Source organism: Condylostylus longicornis, unplaced genomic scaffold (genome assembly GCF_029603195.1).
Source record: "Condylostylus longicornis isolate FDR11 unplaced genomic scaffold, ASM2960319v2 ptg000001l, whole genome shotgun sequence".
Taxonomy (NCBI): Eukaryota; Metazoa; Arthropoda; class Insecta; order Diptera; family Dolichopodidae; genus Condylostylus; species Condylostylus longicornis.
The window spans coordinates 5,461,486-5,479,770 of NW_026577970.1; the positions used below are offsets into that span (position 1 = coordinate 5,461,486).

At 23.4% G+C, this 18,285-nt stretch overlaps 1 protein-coding gene across 2 annotated transcripts in view; it reads right to left on the reverse strand.

Annotated features, from left to right (window-relative positions):
• Positions 1–483: 483 nt before the first annotated feature.
• The window catches only part of LOC129608500 (acyl-CoA:lysophosphatidylglycerol acyltransferase 1-like), a 55,683-nt gene continuing 37,881 nt past the window's right edge, over positions 484–18,285 (reverse strand). The window contains exons 2-7 of one of the 2 annotated variants that reach the window (XM_055520164.1): positions 17,121–17,419; positions 4,677–4,885; positions 4,245–4,459; positions 2,525–2,900; positions 1,973–2,442; positions 484–1,907 (exon numbers count right to left, since the gene is read on the reverse strand). In XM_055520164.1, the coding sequence (XP_055376139.1) occupies positions 1,653–1,907; positions 1,973–2,442; positions 2,525–2,900; positions 4,245–4,459; positions 4,677–4,885; positions 17,121–17,140 (1,545 nt within the window). In that variant the 5' untranslated portion in view covers positions 17,141–17,419 and the 3' untranslated portion in view covers positions 484–1,652. Of the gene's footprint in view, positions 1,908–1,972; positions 2,446–2,524; positions 2,901–4,244; positions 4,460–4,676; positions 4,886–17,120; positions 17,420–18,285 lie in introns of both variants that reach the window. The other variant, XM_055520074.1, reaches the window with a different exon arrangement.

The window sequence follows — 18,285 nt, forward strand, 5'->3', positions numbered from 1 at the left end:
TTTTACTAAAATATTGATAACAAACCATATTAGACGTATCAGTTGAGATGATGGGTATTATTCGAAAGTATTGAGATTTTCAATATAGAATACTAAATATCTAAATTTGAAAATTATAAAATTTTTAAATAATATTCCATCATCTGCGTCTAAAGAAAGTATGGATAATAAACACTTTTTTTATTTTTGTTTATATTTTTATAAATAATTTCAAATATAAATGTTTATTTTAAGTAAATTAATTTTATATATTTTGTAATAAAATGATTCATACGATATTAATGAGTTTTGTTTACAAATGCATAATATATTTTCGATAATCTAAAGAAGTTTTAATAAAAATTTATTGTCTTATAGTCAAAAAAAAAACAAAAAAAAAAATTCATAAAAATAATTTGATAAGTGCAAAAGTAGATTCTACATTCTTTTTTAAAGATCAAATATAACAATAATTTCTAAATATTTTAAAGTTTTCGTCTAACATACAAAAATGATTATTCGCTAGAATAATTGAAATAAAGGGCGGAATAATAATTTTTGGCTAACAAAATTATTATAATAATAATATAATTTATATATAAATAATAAACAAAATCTAATTGATTATTAGATATAATAAATAATTTCTTTTTTTAATTTTAATAAATAAATTCTATATTATATAACTAAGCCGACAAAAATGCAGAAAAATTATTATTTTTTGTTGTTATTTCTTATAGAAATTTATTTACGTTATTGAATTATTGATGTCAGCATATTATAAATTACAATATTTAGCCATTTTGTCCCAGTGTAGAGATATTGGTACTGACTTTTCAAATTTCTTCGAGTAATTGTTTTTTGAATTTCCTTTTGTGGCAATTTTGCACGATGAAATTTTAAAGTCTGTGCACTATGTTAGACAAATGGATTAAAAATGCGTTGTTAAAATAAAAATTTACAAAAGAATGCCTTTGAAATTCAATGTTTTCTATATTCCAATGCTTTTTTTAATTACCAAAAAAAAAAATCAAAAAGATTTTAATTTACACAAAATATAAATACAAAAACTCTGTATGTTCTAGTTTATTTTAAATTAAAACTTTATAATTTTGAAAACCTGTAATGTTTTTACAAATATGTTTTTACAAATAAAAAAAAAATAAAATTTTTAAATTACTTAATTGATGTTGTGATTTAAAGAAAGTTTCTTTTTATTTATGTTACAAATAATTTAAAATTTAATAATAATTAAGCTTTTTTTGTAATATATCATTCTATATATGTATATTATATTGGAATTGGAAAAAAAAATGTTTTTGTTTGATTGATTTTAAAATTTTTACATTATAAGGATTAATTTAATTTTAAAGGAAAGAAACATAGTTATTAAATATAAATGTACAATATTTCTGTTACATACGTAATATTTATAATTAAAAATCATATATTTAATAATAATAATAATTATTTTAGAATCTACTTAGACAAAAATCTAATAAAATTTTTCTTTTTTGAAATTTTTAATTAATTTTTTCTGTTCTATGTAATGTCAATTTTGTTTTTTTTTTATTATTTATTTTAATTGAATTTATTTTATTTTTTTTTTTGCTTAATTTTTAAAAAGAAAATATCTTATTTATAATTAGTTTTTTTATTACATAATAAAATTATTATGATGCACCATACGTTAAATGTAAGCAATACGTATATAACGATGTAAACATTTGATAATGAAAATATGTTGAGGTAATAAAAAATACATTAATTAAAACGAATCTTAATAAATCTTGTTGTATCACTTGACCATTATTCATAGTACGATCTAAATAAAATTGACCAGTTTGATAAAATCTTTCCAATAATTGTTCTTTTTCAACAAAACGATCATATAACCATTTTGTTAATGCTTCACCATCTTTTGGTATCTAAAATTTAAAATAAAATTTATATTAAAACAAAAATATAATTTAAATACAAAAATTATAATTACATTTGAAACTTTATATAATCTATAAAGCATATATGTTGTACATGGTTTTCTAATACCATGTACAATATTCGGTAAATCCAATGGTATTGCATTTGGATATGCTATTGTTATATCCAATATATATTCAAGTAAACTATTCTCTGAATTTTTATTATTATTTGATGATGTACAACCTATATTTGTATTAGCTGTATTTGTATTTGCCGATGATCTTAAATTTATTAAATTCTTTTTTAATCCTGAATTTCCATTTGGCAATGTTTCATCTTTTACTTGCGCTCCTAAATTATTTTTATCAGTCGATGATGTTGATGATGATGTTGATAATGATGATGATGATGTCAAGTTTCGTTCAGTATCATTTTCTAAATTAAATTCTTTTGTTGTTTGTTGTTTTAATAATGTTGCTGAAGTTGTTGTAGTTGTTGATGTTGAAGTACCTGAATCTGATGGTATTGCTGACGATGATTCTGCTATTAAATTTTAAAATAAATATTATTAATTCAAATTAGATTTTTGAATTTGCGTTATTATAATAGAATATTTATTTACCATAAGTTGTGTTAAAGCTTGTGATTGATGGTACCTCAATTTTTTTATATGTGTTATCATTTTTATTAATTAATGAACTTCTTTCCATATCAGTATTAATTTTATTACAAGATTTTGTTATTCCAGTATTATCAGATTTGACTGCTTCTTCAACCATTACATCCATAATTGCTTTTAATGCACCAACTCTCGGCAATGTTACATGTTGAAGAAATGGAAAATTGTTCTTTTTAGCAAACCGTTGGCTAACCTCACGACGTTTTCTTAAGAAACCACCTTCTGGAAAAAGTACCATCCATTTTCGATTTCTTTTTAGAAATGAATTTTTAATATGGGTTTTAAGACATTCCACTGATTCATCACGATTTCCTTTACCCTAAAAGTACAAAAAAAAAAAATTAAAATAAGTATATTTTATTTTTCTGCAATAAAATACTTTTAACGTATTTTAATAAATCTTTCAAATAATTCAGGTAATTACTTTTATTGAACTCAAAATGAAAATAAAGATTTTTAATGTAATTATAATTAAAGTCATTAGATTTTGAAATAAAATAAATAATTTGAGATCAAATCAATGGTGTGTAAAATAGCACATTTCCTTTGAAAACCGAAAACCTTATTTTATAAAAAACAAAAACTTGATCTTAAATATTCTCATGGATACGTCTATGTCAAAATTGTAACATTATTGAATAATTATCGCATATATTTTTGGGGTTAGATCAAAAAATTCAAGTAGAGTTAACATAACTAATTAGACGAATTAAGATAAGTAATTATATTTTTGATGCAAATACTTTTTATTATTATAGAAAAGTAAACTGAAAATTTGAATTATATCAGTTTTAAGAGTCAAAAAATTGCAAGAGATGTAGAAAAACGTGTTTCAAAAATAAATTCGAAAAATTTGTTAAGTTCTACAAATTCTTAACATCTGGGGTTTCTACAACATTCCGTCTAAGACAAAAATGGCGTCGAAAATTTGGAAAAAAAATAACAAGTTTAAGTTAACGGTAAATTTTAATGGCAATTTTGGCATTTCAATGTTCGTTTATTCTATTTCGCAATAGAAGAAACTTAGAGGCGATAATTTTTCAAGAGAAAGGGCGAAATAGATAAACATTTTCTTGCCTTAACTTTTTATCTTCAAGACGCACAAATATTGTAAACAAATACCTCAACAAACGGACGAGTGAACATATTTAAATAAATAAGTACAATTATTCCCAATTTTGTTGAAATTGTGCTAAAAATTAAACATCTGTTTTCAATGTTGATTACTACATTGATTTTCTAATGAGATCTAAGAAAATTCATTAAATTTTAATTAGTTACAAAATAAATAACTCAGATTTTTTTCCTTTTTTCTTTCTTCTTATTTTTCATTTAATCATTTTTATTTATTCATGCATTTTTATATTAAGGAATGTATGTAGAATGTAAATAAAAATGAATAATTGTGAATATAAAAGGTAAATATTTTTGGAAATGCTTTTTCGGATCTTCGGAAAATATATACAAATAACGTAAATGTATTCTTAAGGATATTTTTATTCTTTATTTACATTTAAAGTGTATATTTTTATTTAACAAGGATATTACGATATAAGTATATTAATGTTTATAAATATCCTTAATTTTTTTTATCATTTTTTTTTATCTTAATAAATAAATAATTCTATAAACAAAATTATACGATATTATAAAATTGACTTACTGAAGCAATAAAAAAATCTTGATGAATTATACTAACGATACCAAAATTTGTATATTTAAATAATCGATCCATTATCCACATAATATTTGGTAGAACACCCTCTTTAGCATTAAAATTTGCCATTAATAATGGAACATCGGCTGTACTTTGATGATTTGCGATTATAAGAGTTTTTTTTGTTCGACATTCTTCAATATCATCCCCAACTTCTACAACTATAAATTTTATATAAAAAGAAAAAAATTATTTTTAAAAATACTTCTTGCATGAAAAATTAAATTTTTTTTTTTGTTTAATATTGATTTTATTAAAAATTTAAAATCCAATTAAATTATTACTTATTAGTAGGGTCTTTTATGCATAAGTAATAAGATTTAAATTTTTTAAAAAAATCAATTTATACTTAATTATAATATTTAATATTTTACTTACTGTTATAACCAGCTGTATATGACCATAATGATACTACAGCTAATAACCAATGAAATAATAGTCCCTCAATTTTATAATATGCATCTGGATTTAATCGTTTTAATGGTAATAAAAGTCCCATCCAAACAACATATGTTGGTATACAATAAATATTATTTATTATCACAAAACAAAAACGACCTATTGCAGTCGGATATTTTAAAAGTTTTCTGTAAAATAAAAATAATATTTATATTTCAATTAAATAACCAATACTTTAAACTTATTAAGAATAGAAAGTTTTTTTTCTTTCTAAGAATTCTAGAATTTTAGGTAATATTTTTATTTTAAAATTGTAAGTCAAACAATAGTCACAGTAAAAATGTTTTCCTTATAATTTACTTTGCAATTTTATAATGTACGATAGGATAAACGCCTTCTTCCCAAAAAGTGCACCAAAGGATATGGAAAACAAAACTTTTAACATTCTGAAAGGGTTAACATGCATCTCTAAAAGTTTTAAAAGAGATCTCGAATTACGATATTCAAGAAAATTTATAATAAATTCCTTCAAATTTTTAATTTGAGTAAAAAAAATTCATTCACTTAAAATTAAATTATTTTTCATTAATTTACTTTATTGTACGGTAGGTGTCAGTAATAAAATTAATATTTTAAGGCATTAAATCATTTCAGTAAAGTAAAGAAACAATCGTCGGCTTAATTCTAATAGCAAATAACTCATTTTGCTCTACTTTACAGGAGACAAAAAAAACTATTTTGTGACAATAGACAATATTACATAGTGTCTTGTGAATGTTTTTAGTTAATTTAATGTTTAAAAAGAATTTTAATTAGAATATAACCTTTATTTACCTTTCATTGATATATTTACCTAGAACAATGAGTTACAGGAAGTTATGAAAAAAATTATGACAAAAATGAGTTATTTGCTATTAGACGCAATTCAATTACAATTTCATGAGATGGCAAGTAAATAACTATACCAACATAAAAATAATCAAAATCATTAAAGCTACCAAGGGCAATCGAGTTTTTTGTCAATCATAAACCGGTCATTTAACTACTAGAAGTATTAATCACTTTGTTAGTGAGAGAAGAAAATTATCAAAATTTTATGAAAGTATAACGATTATGTGTCATCAAAAGTATCAAGTATTTTAGAAAAATTTTTTTTTTTAAAATTTGATTTAGGCAAATAAGGTAGAAAACTCAAAACCAAATTCTTATATTATACTCGTATACATACATCTATACATCTACTAATACTAAATCTCGGCTACCCAATTTAAAAAAAAAAAGTTTTTGAGCAATATTAAATTTGAGAGAAGGTTATTAAACTTTCATTATCAAAAATATTGACATAATCAAATACCATTTTTGTAAATAATTTATTTTATTTTTTGTTTCCTTTTTTTAGTATTTTACTGATTTTTTATTTTCAAGAAATTGTCAGCTGTGGGTTTACAAATTTTGATTCTGGAAAATTCTCATCTTTTTGGGAATTTCATTAAAGAGATGAAAAAGCTTTAAATTACAAGAATTTTTAGATTTATTTTTTACTTAATGATTTTATTAAAATTGTTTTTTCAGTTTTGAACAGTGTAAAAATGGTAAAATAAAGTTTTAATTGACTTTGTATTGGGCTAAAATAAACTAAAATTAATGCTTATATGAGGTCAAATAAGAATTAATAATTTTTTAAGCAGGGCCCCATTTCAATAATTAAGAAATTTGCAAAGTACATTCTATACCTAGAGTCAAAATTCTAATGAAATGTACTAATAAAAGAAGTTTTTTTGAAAAGTTAAAAAGTAAAAGAAAAATTACAAATGGTTGATGAAATGGGACGCAGGTTTAAATAATATTTTTATTACACGTTTTTTTTTTTGTGTAAAAATTCTTGGAAATGCTAACAAAACTAACTTATTCCCGTGTGTCAAAATGTGTTAAATATAACTACTGTAAACTAAATAAGTAACGTATCTACTATGGTAAAAGAAAGTTGTACATTACGACAAAAAGGAATTTTCCACAAAAATGACGTTTATATATTTGCGGTTTACATCTATTTTATTTTGTAAAACACTTGTAAATATAATTTAATTAATTAATTTATCTATGAAAATTGCAATGTGAGTTCAATGGCAAAATGTAAATTCAAAAATTTCATAAGAATCAATTAAATTTCAGAATTAGAATTTAAAAATTTTAAATTAAAAAAATAAAATATTAATTGAAAATATAATCCGGGAAGAGGCAACCCAGACCTATAAAATTTTAATAAGATATATTTTCTTATTCTTAGCTTTCCAGTTCTATAATACGCAATAACTCCAGTCACAATTTTATTTGACAATATGTTCAATATCAACATATTCTAATATTAGGTCTGTCTGGTATAAAACTTGAAAAAACTACAAAAAGAGAAAAATGTGATATCAACTTGTCGCAAATTCTCATTTCAAAAAAAAAAAAGACAAGAAACGCAAAGTTAATACAACTTTATAAGATAGGTAATAAACGGCATATATCGAAAAAGCTAATTTTTTTTTAATTTGAATTATAGTGAGAAGTCAAAAAAATAACAAACGTCGAACGATGAAAAGCGGTTAAATTCAATTTTATTAATTATTGGGAATGGGGCAATTATTTATTGTGAATCAATTTGTTTATTTTATTTTTAATTAAAAAGTTTTGGAAAACTTTTATTTTCAAAATACCGGACAGACCTTTTATGTTTATTGTGACTTCGAATGTTGCGATGTACATCCATTTGTTAGCATAATAGGAATTTTTTTTTCCGAAAATGTCAAAATTTCACATGTCAGGGATTTTTAGTTTTCATATGAATAAATTTAAAATCAATTAAAACTAGAAACAAGTAAAATCAATTTTTATTTATTCAATTTCAATAACAAGATTCTTCAAAAAAGGTTAACCACAAGTTTTTAGACTCACAAATTTTTCAACCCTCTAGCCATTACTTACAAAATAATTTCATATTTGTATTATACGTAAATTAAGTGATCCTTATTAGTTACCTAATCTCTTTTGTAATTAACGAAACCAAGCAAACTATATAATCCACAGCTAAAACTAAATTTTGTTTCTAACCTTTATTTTTTAATTTATTATGAAAATTAATTTAATCGTTTTGCAATAATTTTTCTATTTTAGTACACATATACACGTGAAATTAATTTTTTAATTCCGGATATTAAAAATTTTTGAGTTTCTCTAAGGACATTATATATTTATGTATATAATTTGTTAAATTATTAAAAATATTATAAACAAGGCAGAAATTTAAAAAAAAATCAATTTAAATAACCTTGATTTTAAATTTATATTAATATTTGACCGATATTATAAAAATTTAATCTAGCTTTAACTTGAAAGTTAAATGAACGATTGACCTTCTTTTTTTATTTATTTCTATGTACTTGTTTATTTTATTCTCATCTCTATGTACATTTAAGATGTCTACGCGTATTTTATAAATAAAATAATTTCCAAAATAAAAATTCTAAAATGATAAGAGGAAGTTCAAATGTTATTTATATTGGTTTTTTGTTTTTGTTTTTATTAAAATGAATTTTTAAGAAAATTAATAAGTAAATATTCTTAATAAATATTGAATTAAAAAGAATTTAATAATAATTCACAGTTATTAAATAGAATAATTAGAATTAATTAGCATAATAACTAATGCTTTTCTATAATTAAATTTTAAGAAATTTAGTTTGTGTTTTAAAATTTTGAATTATATAAGAATGAAACTTCATAAATAATTGGATATTTATATAAAATATTTATAGCTTTGTACACAATTTGAAAAATTTTAGCATTTCATTGCGGATTAGGATTTATTAATATTCGAATGAAAAGAAAATTATGGTGTACAAAACCCTTTTCGGGAACCAAACACAATTTCTGCTTAAGATTCCTTGTTGTACACTCAGGAAGAAACAATATACTTTTTGGGAACAGTATACAATTCCTGCTGAAAATTTCCCGTTTACTCTGAAGAAAATACCTATTTCCTAAATTATTTTTATACAATTTTATTCTTATTTGTTTTTAACTATTTAATTTGTAACCTTGAATTTTTTTTAAAACTGCAAATAAAATTGAAATCTCTTTCAGCTTAAAATTCAAAAATTCTATTGAATCTTATAATACGAGTATTAATGTGATCGTCAATGAAATTGAAAAAAATTTTCGTCATTGTCTGAATAATTTTAAATATTTGTACAAGTGTTTTTTTTAAAAAAGAATCGAATAATGAAAAAAAATTTTTCAAAATCAGTTTACAGCAGCTTGTAATTAATGAATCAAAATATTATTGAAAATTAAATTGAATTTTATCTTTATTTTCAAAAATTCTACAGAAAAAAAATATATGACCGAATCATAAAAAAAATAGGAATTTGTACAAAAAATTTAATATAATGTGGTAAATCTACTGCAAATTAGCTACACGGTATTGAGACCCGAAAATGTCTTAAATATGATTTTCCATGACTTCAGAATGTAGTAAAAAAAGTTTCTCTCTGGATTGGCTATCGCTGGACTTGGATTATAGTTATTCTAGCAATGGAAAATCATATGATCTAAGATTCTAAGCAAACAATTAATCTTAACAGAAAATTACTACAGCTGTGCGTTTTTAAACGGACTATTTTCTAAAATCGCTTTGTTCTGCATTTTGGACCAGTACTACATCGCAATGCTAATTTATATATCAAATTCTTCATAGTAGATTATTCAGCGTTATATTTAAAAATTTTTCAATTTCAAACTTAAGAGCCATGTACTTGATAGCAACCTTGGTACTCCTCTACTCTACATATTAAAAATAAATCAAATTGATTTAAAAGATGCACCAATTTTCACATATTAACGAAATTTCATTTTTTTTTGCAGCCAATGAAAAATATTTCATTCCCATAGTGACAATATAATTTTTAATCATTCAATCGAATATTTATGCATGCATTCTTAAACATTTAAGGTTTTCATGAGCGAAAGAAAAAAATATAAATTTAAATCCTTAGATTATTTAACAAAAAACACAAATATACGTATATATGTATATGTATATATGTATGTGGCTATAAATGAAAATCAATATCGATAATTCAGATTTCTATTATGTGAATGTACTTAAAATATTTAGTTTTTTTTTTCTATTGTAATGATTAAGTAAGTGTTTATAGAAATTTTTTTTTATATCATAAATCAAAAAGAGAAAATCAATAAAAAATTATTATAATAAAAATAAAAAAAATATGCGTAAGTATATGTATAACAGTGCATTTCCCAATCGAAGCAGCACTAATCACACCCCCAGGGTAACATACTCCACAACATCGCTATCAGAACGTCTGTTCTACAGTCTTATGAAGATATTTTCAAAAACTCTTTAATATTTTTATATAAGACTGTACAGGTAACATTTTCAATTTAACCAACTTCATTCACAACTTTCGTTATTCGATTTGTAACAAATTCATTCGTTTAATATGAGAATTGACAGTCTACTGTCATTCATACCTTTTTTTTATTTCGATAAAAAATTTTATTTAATTTTAACTTTAATAGACGGCAGTAATTCAAAACAGAAAAATCTTCTGTTAACAAACTGAAACAATTGATAACCTAAAAAATATAAGTGTCAACATAAAATGTGATAAAAATTCGTCAGAGATGTCGCAAAACACAAAATTTTTAGTTTAATTTCTACATATGAAAAAATCTGTAACGTATTATTTAATTAGTACATGTATACATAAAACCTTCCCAGCAGGATTACTGTATCGTAAAATCAAACAGATTTTTTCCAAATAAAGCAGATAGATAACAATGAATATATTTTATGTTGAAAGATTGTTGTTTTAGGGGTGCAATATATGAAAGAAAGAAAGACGTCATCGTCATTAGTCTTTGGATTTTTTACAATTCTAATATAAAATGTCAAATCAAAGTCTTTTTTCGAACATTAAGTGAATATTTGAATGGTAATATTCAACACATGTCGAAAAATCAATAATTGGTGATGATTAATTCCATCTTCTGTATTTTAATTGAAGCTTGTTAGATTTTCCTTGTAAAATCATAAAAAATACCTCAAGCACTTAGTTATTTCTAACTTCAAAGGATTGCATTACAGATATGCTATTAAATCGGATAACAAACGTCTTATTTTTGAATACACATCATTCTTTAATATTTCAATAAGAATGGCTGCACATACATATGTACATTAATTCGGCAAAATATTTCTTGCTTTTATGTAAAGGATTCGATTAAAAAGCAATATTACGTCTGCTGCGTGAATTGTGTTGCACACGATGAACAATAAGAGAATATTCAAGTGCAATTTAAAATATAATTCAATTTTTAAATTTCGTTACTCATACATGAATTTGCATTTATTCCAATAAATTAGAATTTTAAGAAAAATACTGACGACATTTCTTAAACATTTATTTCATAAGTACCCGCCAGAGTTTAAATAATAAATTAAAATTTATATGACTTGTTATACGTATGTATGTATATTGAAAATATATTGCAATAATTTTAAATTTAATACGCCAGACGGACATAATATTAAAGAAATTATGGAAATTTATAATTCTTGCACATATTTTTTGCCTTTCTAAATGATTTTATCCTCCAAATGCACAGTCAATTTTTTCTATTAACTGAAAAAAGACAAATATAAATTCTAGAATATTAGCAAAATGTTAAAATAATGGTTGAAAACTTTAAATTACCAATTTTCTTTTAGAATTTTATATTGCAATAATAATTCTTAATTCAATAAAATTATTTATATGACAATGATTTATTTAGTATGCATATGTAAGTAGATATTAATATTTTTCGAGAAATTTCGTAAACATGCTCGATTCTCGGAAGAATAATCGATCAAAATGCGGTTTTACTCATTCAAAATATTTTGAACATTGTATTCTTGGCTATTTTTTTATTCGTGTTGGAATATTCCGAAGGAGTTCTTTTTATTCCATTTCGTCTATGATAGAATAAAAAAATTAAATCTTTTAATGTCACCTTTTTATTTTGTTTTTATTTTAGTTTTTTTTTTTTGATCCTTTTTCGCTCCTAGGAGGAGGATAGGGTTAGCGCATGATTACTGTAAATAACCATCATTGAGTTATTACAATTTCTGACGTCATTGAGTTTACTAGGTAGGTGACGAACATACCGTTTTATTTTAGTTATGTTCGTTTTATTTTACTCATTCAGAACATTTTATCAAGCAAACATTGAGTAACCCTATTCTACTTTTTCTGCTTTGGAATGAACAAACGACAATAAATAAACCGCCCTATCATGAATCCTACGAACTAGAATTAGTTAGAACCGCCCTAGCTACGATATAGAATTATTAATGATCACTAATTTTACTCGTAGAGATTATGAATCAGCACTTGTGTAAAAATCAGTGTTTTATTTCATCTGTTAAATGTTTATTTTTATTTTTTATGTTTTTAAAAGTGGCAAAAAAAATATGAATTAATTTCTTTTCATGGAGCTGTGTTAGGGGAATGAGAAAGCAGTAAAAAAAATCAAAATTTAAAGCGACCGCTCTCTTTAAATTGCTTGTTACATGTGACTGTTTCTTTAGTAGACTTTTGAATAATTATTTTTTAACTATAAATTTTTTGTTTCGAATGACCAATTGAAGGCAAGAAAATACAACTTACGAAAAAGTAAAGAAATCAAACGAACAAATTAAGATCAATTATTTTATTTTTTTTATAATCCTTGATTTTCAGTTATCCTTGAAAAATTTTTAATGTATAAACACAAATTTTAGGATTTACATATAAAAATGAATATATACTGTTATATGAATCTTATACATATATACACATGTATATGTAAATGTATACATAATTTGTGTTATTATTTCTATTATTTTGTATTTCTCAAAAAAAATTATTTATTACGCAAATAAATGTACATACATACATATATACATACATAAATATTTAAATTTTTCATTGTTTCAAATTTCTGCACAATTGTACGAAATCTGAATATATACCCATTATAAATGTTATATTGCATTTGCTTTGGCTACTTTTTATAGAAATAATTTTTCCTATTGTCGCATTATATCCTCCCCATTGTCTTAAATAATTTATAAAAGTGAAAAAAGAAAAAAATCAGTTCCTATTTCTAAATATATACATATGCGTGTATAGTACTAAAATATTTAACGAAACGATATTGTATACTACATATACTTACATATATAATAAATGAAATATGTGTATTGCATACATTAATTTACATTCACGGAAAGAAAAATATGTTATCTACCATTGCAAATGGAAAATTCTCAAGAAAGCAATTCTTTATTAGTTTTCTTTTAAATGTAAGATATTTTACTAGTTACTAGTAACAAATAGAATTTTATAGAATTGTAAAAATGTTATTATATTGTAAACTTAAAATACATAACGTAAATTTTTATACGAGCACAATATGACCTATAACCTTCAATTTTTAAAATATTTACAATCGCCGGCAAGACTTTTATTTTGAATCGAAAATTCGGTGCCAAAAAATTAGTATTTATAAAAGCATGGAAGATTTCATTAAAAAATTATTAATATTTTGTGAAAAACGATTTTGTACAAAAGAAGTTTATTAAATTTAAGTAAAATTATTATTTCTAATTTATACAAACAAACATTTTTCTTATAAAATAATTTAATTTTTCCTACAATTGATTATAAATTTCTTTCAGTGTATAGTTTTATTGTTTATTCGATTTTCTCTTTACTGCATTTTATATTATAAAATACACTTTGAGTAATTTATAATAAATGCACTCTCTCATAATAAAATAAAATTCGATCTAGATATATGGGATCGACATAAATTTCTTGTGTTCATGTTTATAAATAAATTACCGTTTTTTTTTTTTGTTTGTTCTTTTTTATTTTGTCGAAGATTATATTATTTATGCATTTAAAACAAATTATGAGTTATGACTTATACGAGAGTAGTACTCATTCATGAAAAAAAATAATAAAACAATATATGTATATACTTTATTCATATACCTATTGTACTGTACAGGGTTTATTCTGATTGATGACTTTTTAATTTATTCGAATCGTAGTCAAATATAAAATGTTGGATATTGCTAGATTTATTGTAGGCCTTAGCGTTTTCTAAACAAAATTGCACTAAAAAAATACACAGTACTTATGAAATAATTAATTTTTTTGCCGTCTTAATGACATGAGTTGCGGAAAATTGAAAACTAATTCCTTTTAGTTTCCTTAATAATTAATTTAATTTGATTGTTACTCTTTGAAAATATATGAAATTTTTTATTATAGAAATACGGCAGAACGTCATTTATCTGACTGCCATTTCAATTACGTCAACCGTTTTCATTTGTAAATGAAATTTACGAATAAAGCAACTCTTGTTAGCTAATGCTTTGTAATTTATAAATAATGAATCTCGGTTTCCTTACCTATTTTCCTTTTTTAAATCAAAATTTTTATCAATTAGTTTTTGCAAATGCAGTAATACCCGATTAAGCGTAAAAAAAAAGTACAATCACTTATGTTAGTATAAAATATTGAAATTCATGACGCTAGCGCCAAAAAGTACTTACTTCTGAAACAATTTAACAGCGATTCCCGAAATGTTTTTTAAATTCGGAATATAATTTAAAATTCTTTATTATGTTTTTTTATTTTCCTGGGATTTCGATTTTTTTTAAATTAATATTTCAATCTTAAAATCTAGGTATACTTGCTTGAATAAAATTAATAGAAAATAATGTACCCCCATTGTCACAAGCAATTTTTTGTCAAGAAACTTTTTTCTTGCTGCAAAAATTCTTTCTCAAATATATTTTCCTAAAATTTCTTCCTTCTCCTAATATTTTTTTTCTAAAATAATATTTTTGTTTAATAATTACTTTCTACGCAAAATAGTTCACCCTGTAAATGAATGTGTAAACATGCATACATTACCTGTCTTACAAGTATGTATTATGTATGCATGTATTTGCATATTATAAGAGTACTTAAGGTATTAGGTCATTTTTTTTCTTTTTTATTGCTATACTCGTATAAGTTGTAATAAAAAAATTTGTAAGCATAATGAGACCTAAGTACAAAGTTACATGTTAAAAAAAAAAAAACGTAATATTATAGAAATATTTTTTTATTAAGTACATTATGGACTAAAACACGTACCCGTTAATATTATAAATTACTTAATTAAAATGTTAGAAAATAACTAAAAAGTGGTATACATACATAACATAATACATACTTACATATAAAAACTTAATTAAGAAATTTAGAATTTAAAAAAGGAAATATGTGTGTATGTAAGTATGTAGGAAAAATTTTTTAAGGCAGTTCTTATTCTATACAAAAGGAACCATAAAGATTTATAAAAGTCAAAATTAAAAATTTAAAAATCGTCGCCTGAGTTCTAATTTGTCGCCACCAACACGAATTCGAACCTCAATTAAAAAAAAATATGTTCGAACGGTTTTATTTAAATTCTGCAGTTTAGTTTATTAATTGTTTATGTAAAACGGAGTAAAATTTCATGTTACCAAATCTAGACTTTTCGGAGAAATTCAATTTTTTTTTAAGTTGGTCATTTTTGCCATTGCTCTATATCCAATCAGCTTGTTCATACTTCTTCTTTGAATGTGGAGCAACTAATTTTGCAAATGGAGCACAATAGAAGTGAAACATTATTTCAGTAAAATTATATTGAAATCTTATAACGGTGGAGCAAATTATTTGAGAAATCTGAAGGGAAACAACGTATTTCGCCATTTGGGGCAGAACAAGCTAAAAAAAAAGCAAAAATAAGACATATAATTATCCAAAGCTTCGAGTTTTAGATATATTCGAATAAAAAGAAAATTACAGTGTAATGGCCATCGAAACACTTTTAGGGAACCAAATCGTTGTACAGGAAGAAACAATACTTTTTGGGAACCGTATACAATTCCTGCTAAAAATTTCCCGTTTACTCGGAAGAAAATACCTATGATATGCCAAAGATTTGGCACAAACAATAAGGCCTCTTCTGTTTAGAACTCAGTTCCTAAATTATTTTTACAATATTTTATTCTAATTTGTTTTTAACTATTTAATTTGTAACCTTGAATTTTTGCTGCAACTGAATTTTGAAACGGTAAACACGATGATCAGATAAAAAATATCATAAAAATTTTTAATCATACTTTTTAATACATTTTGAATACACTTGAAGAAAATAAAAAATTTAACCTTTAAATTTTAGTTTTGCTCAAAAAAATTTATGTAAATAGTGCAATTTTTCATGTAAAATGCGCTCCATTAGCAAAAAAAAGGGTTTATGGAGCAGATAAGCACAAAAAAATCTGTAAAATGTGGTTTATGGAGGAAGCAAAAACGACACCGAAAATCTTACAAACTAAGGAAGATAAGAAAAAATGGTTTGCGTTACGTAAAAGAGCACTCGTCAAAGCCTATAAAACCACTCTTAAGGCAAAATTTTCAAAAATGCCGTCTGGAGCTAATTAGAACTCAGCCGACGAAAAGTTTATTTTATTAGTTTTACTAATAATTGAAAAAACTTTTAATCCCAAATGCATATAACCTGTACTCCGAAGTTACAACGGAAAAAGAATTGTTGAGGTTTTAGATACTTGTTTAACAATATGTCAACATCGTTTTATTAAACGAATTTTATAAAGAATTCCGGCATTTTTTAAAGGCAACAAACGTTTTACTAAATAACTTCATTGCGATACTCATCTGTATACGTATGTAGTTAAATTAAAAATTGTTAATGTAACCTTATGTTTTTTCATTCGTAAAAGAACGTTTAAAAAAGAACACATACAAGCACTCGAACTGAGACCGCTTGAGATTCTTAAAATTGGAATCTAAACGAGAAATTTACAATATTCTATTGGTGAATATTACTTATCTCTTAATACTATTATTTACTTTTTGTTTATTCATTCTATTTTATCAAATTCAGATTTGAGTACATTAACTTATAATGAAGCTATAAATTTTTTCAGAATTACTTATAGGACAGAATAAATAAGTAACATTAAACTATTATATTGTCCGAAAATTAATTAGCGAAATTTCATGCAATCTCAAGGCTTTATTTTTAATTCAAATAATTAATATTAATCAATGATGTATTTTTCATTTTGATCAATAATCATCTTCATGATTCCGTGCTTATGGAATCTCTGCTTTTTATCAGCAAAAAACTGAATCAAGTGTGAATTTAAATCTGATGGCAGAAGGTCGGGTTATAAACGGGATAATACTAATTTCCTTTCGGACAAATCAATATTTTCATTTATTATTTACAGTAACTTTAAATTTCTTCTTGTCTTATACTTACTCTGCCAAATTGTCTGTCATTTTTTTCCTTAAAATAAAATCCTTATTCTATTTCTGATATACGTAAGTCCTTATATTAAAAATTCTTTTTTTTTCTCCAATCAGTTGTCTATTATAAATTTCTATTTTCTATATTATATTTTAATTAATTTACAATGAAGAAGATTTGTTGATCCATAAAGAGTAATCCAAAGTTTTTATTATGTTTTATTGAAAATTTAATTTTAATTTTGTGATTTATTTACACATTTTTAATTTAGAAGTTTTTATAGATGTTTTTTGTTGAATTTAAAATGAAATCTGAAAATAGAAAAGAGAATTTAAATTTTAATTATTTTAAAAGTTAACTAGGATTTTAAAATTTTAAAATTAATCATTTAATTAAAGCAATAAATAGAAACAAAAATACTACAAAACATTTTAAATTGTAATTCGATTTCAAAACCCAATATAAATTTTAAATTGCCTTATTAATAATTCGATTATTATAAGTTGTAATTTTTTTCCCTCCTAAAAGTATGTAACAAAATGTAATTCTAAGAGAATGATAGGAATGGACCGCTGCAAACAATCGCAATACGTGCAACCAAAGCCATGTATTCTTAATATCTTTGATGCAACATAAAAATATTTTTAAAAAAATCACTCTTAGGTCTGAAAAATTTAAAAAAAAAGTTTGGTTAATTGTAATTATCTCACAGTTAGTTAGCAGTTTGCCAGTAAATGATTTAACGACACTATTATAGATAGTTTCCGTGGTGTTACTTAAAATCAGATGTATTCGTGGTATAAAACTTTGGATAATGCATAAAGTTACTGAACAAACTGAACTCACTGGATTTGTTCCTGTAAGTAAAGATGAACATTTATCAATTTTGTACCTATTTCTCCTTAATTCGCAATTAATTAAAATTATTATTTGAAAACACAAGTAGGTTCTAATTGCCTTAAATGGTATGTTCAATATGTACAACTGGATTTTTAGTCATTTTTCAAAACAAATTCACTTTATACTCTTATTCACGTTTACACCTGAATGTTTATTGCGTAATTGTTTCTTGCATAACGCAAAATTAAACAATTTTTTGCTGAAAACATTACGTTAGAAATACGGAACTGTTTCAATTAAGATATGTTTAAAAAATTGCTTCGAAAATTCATAAAAT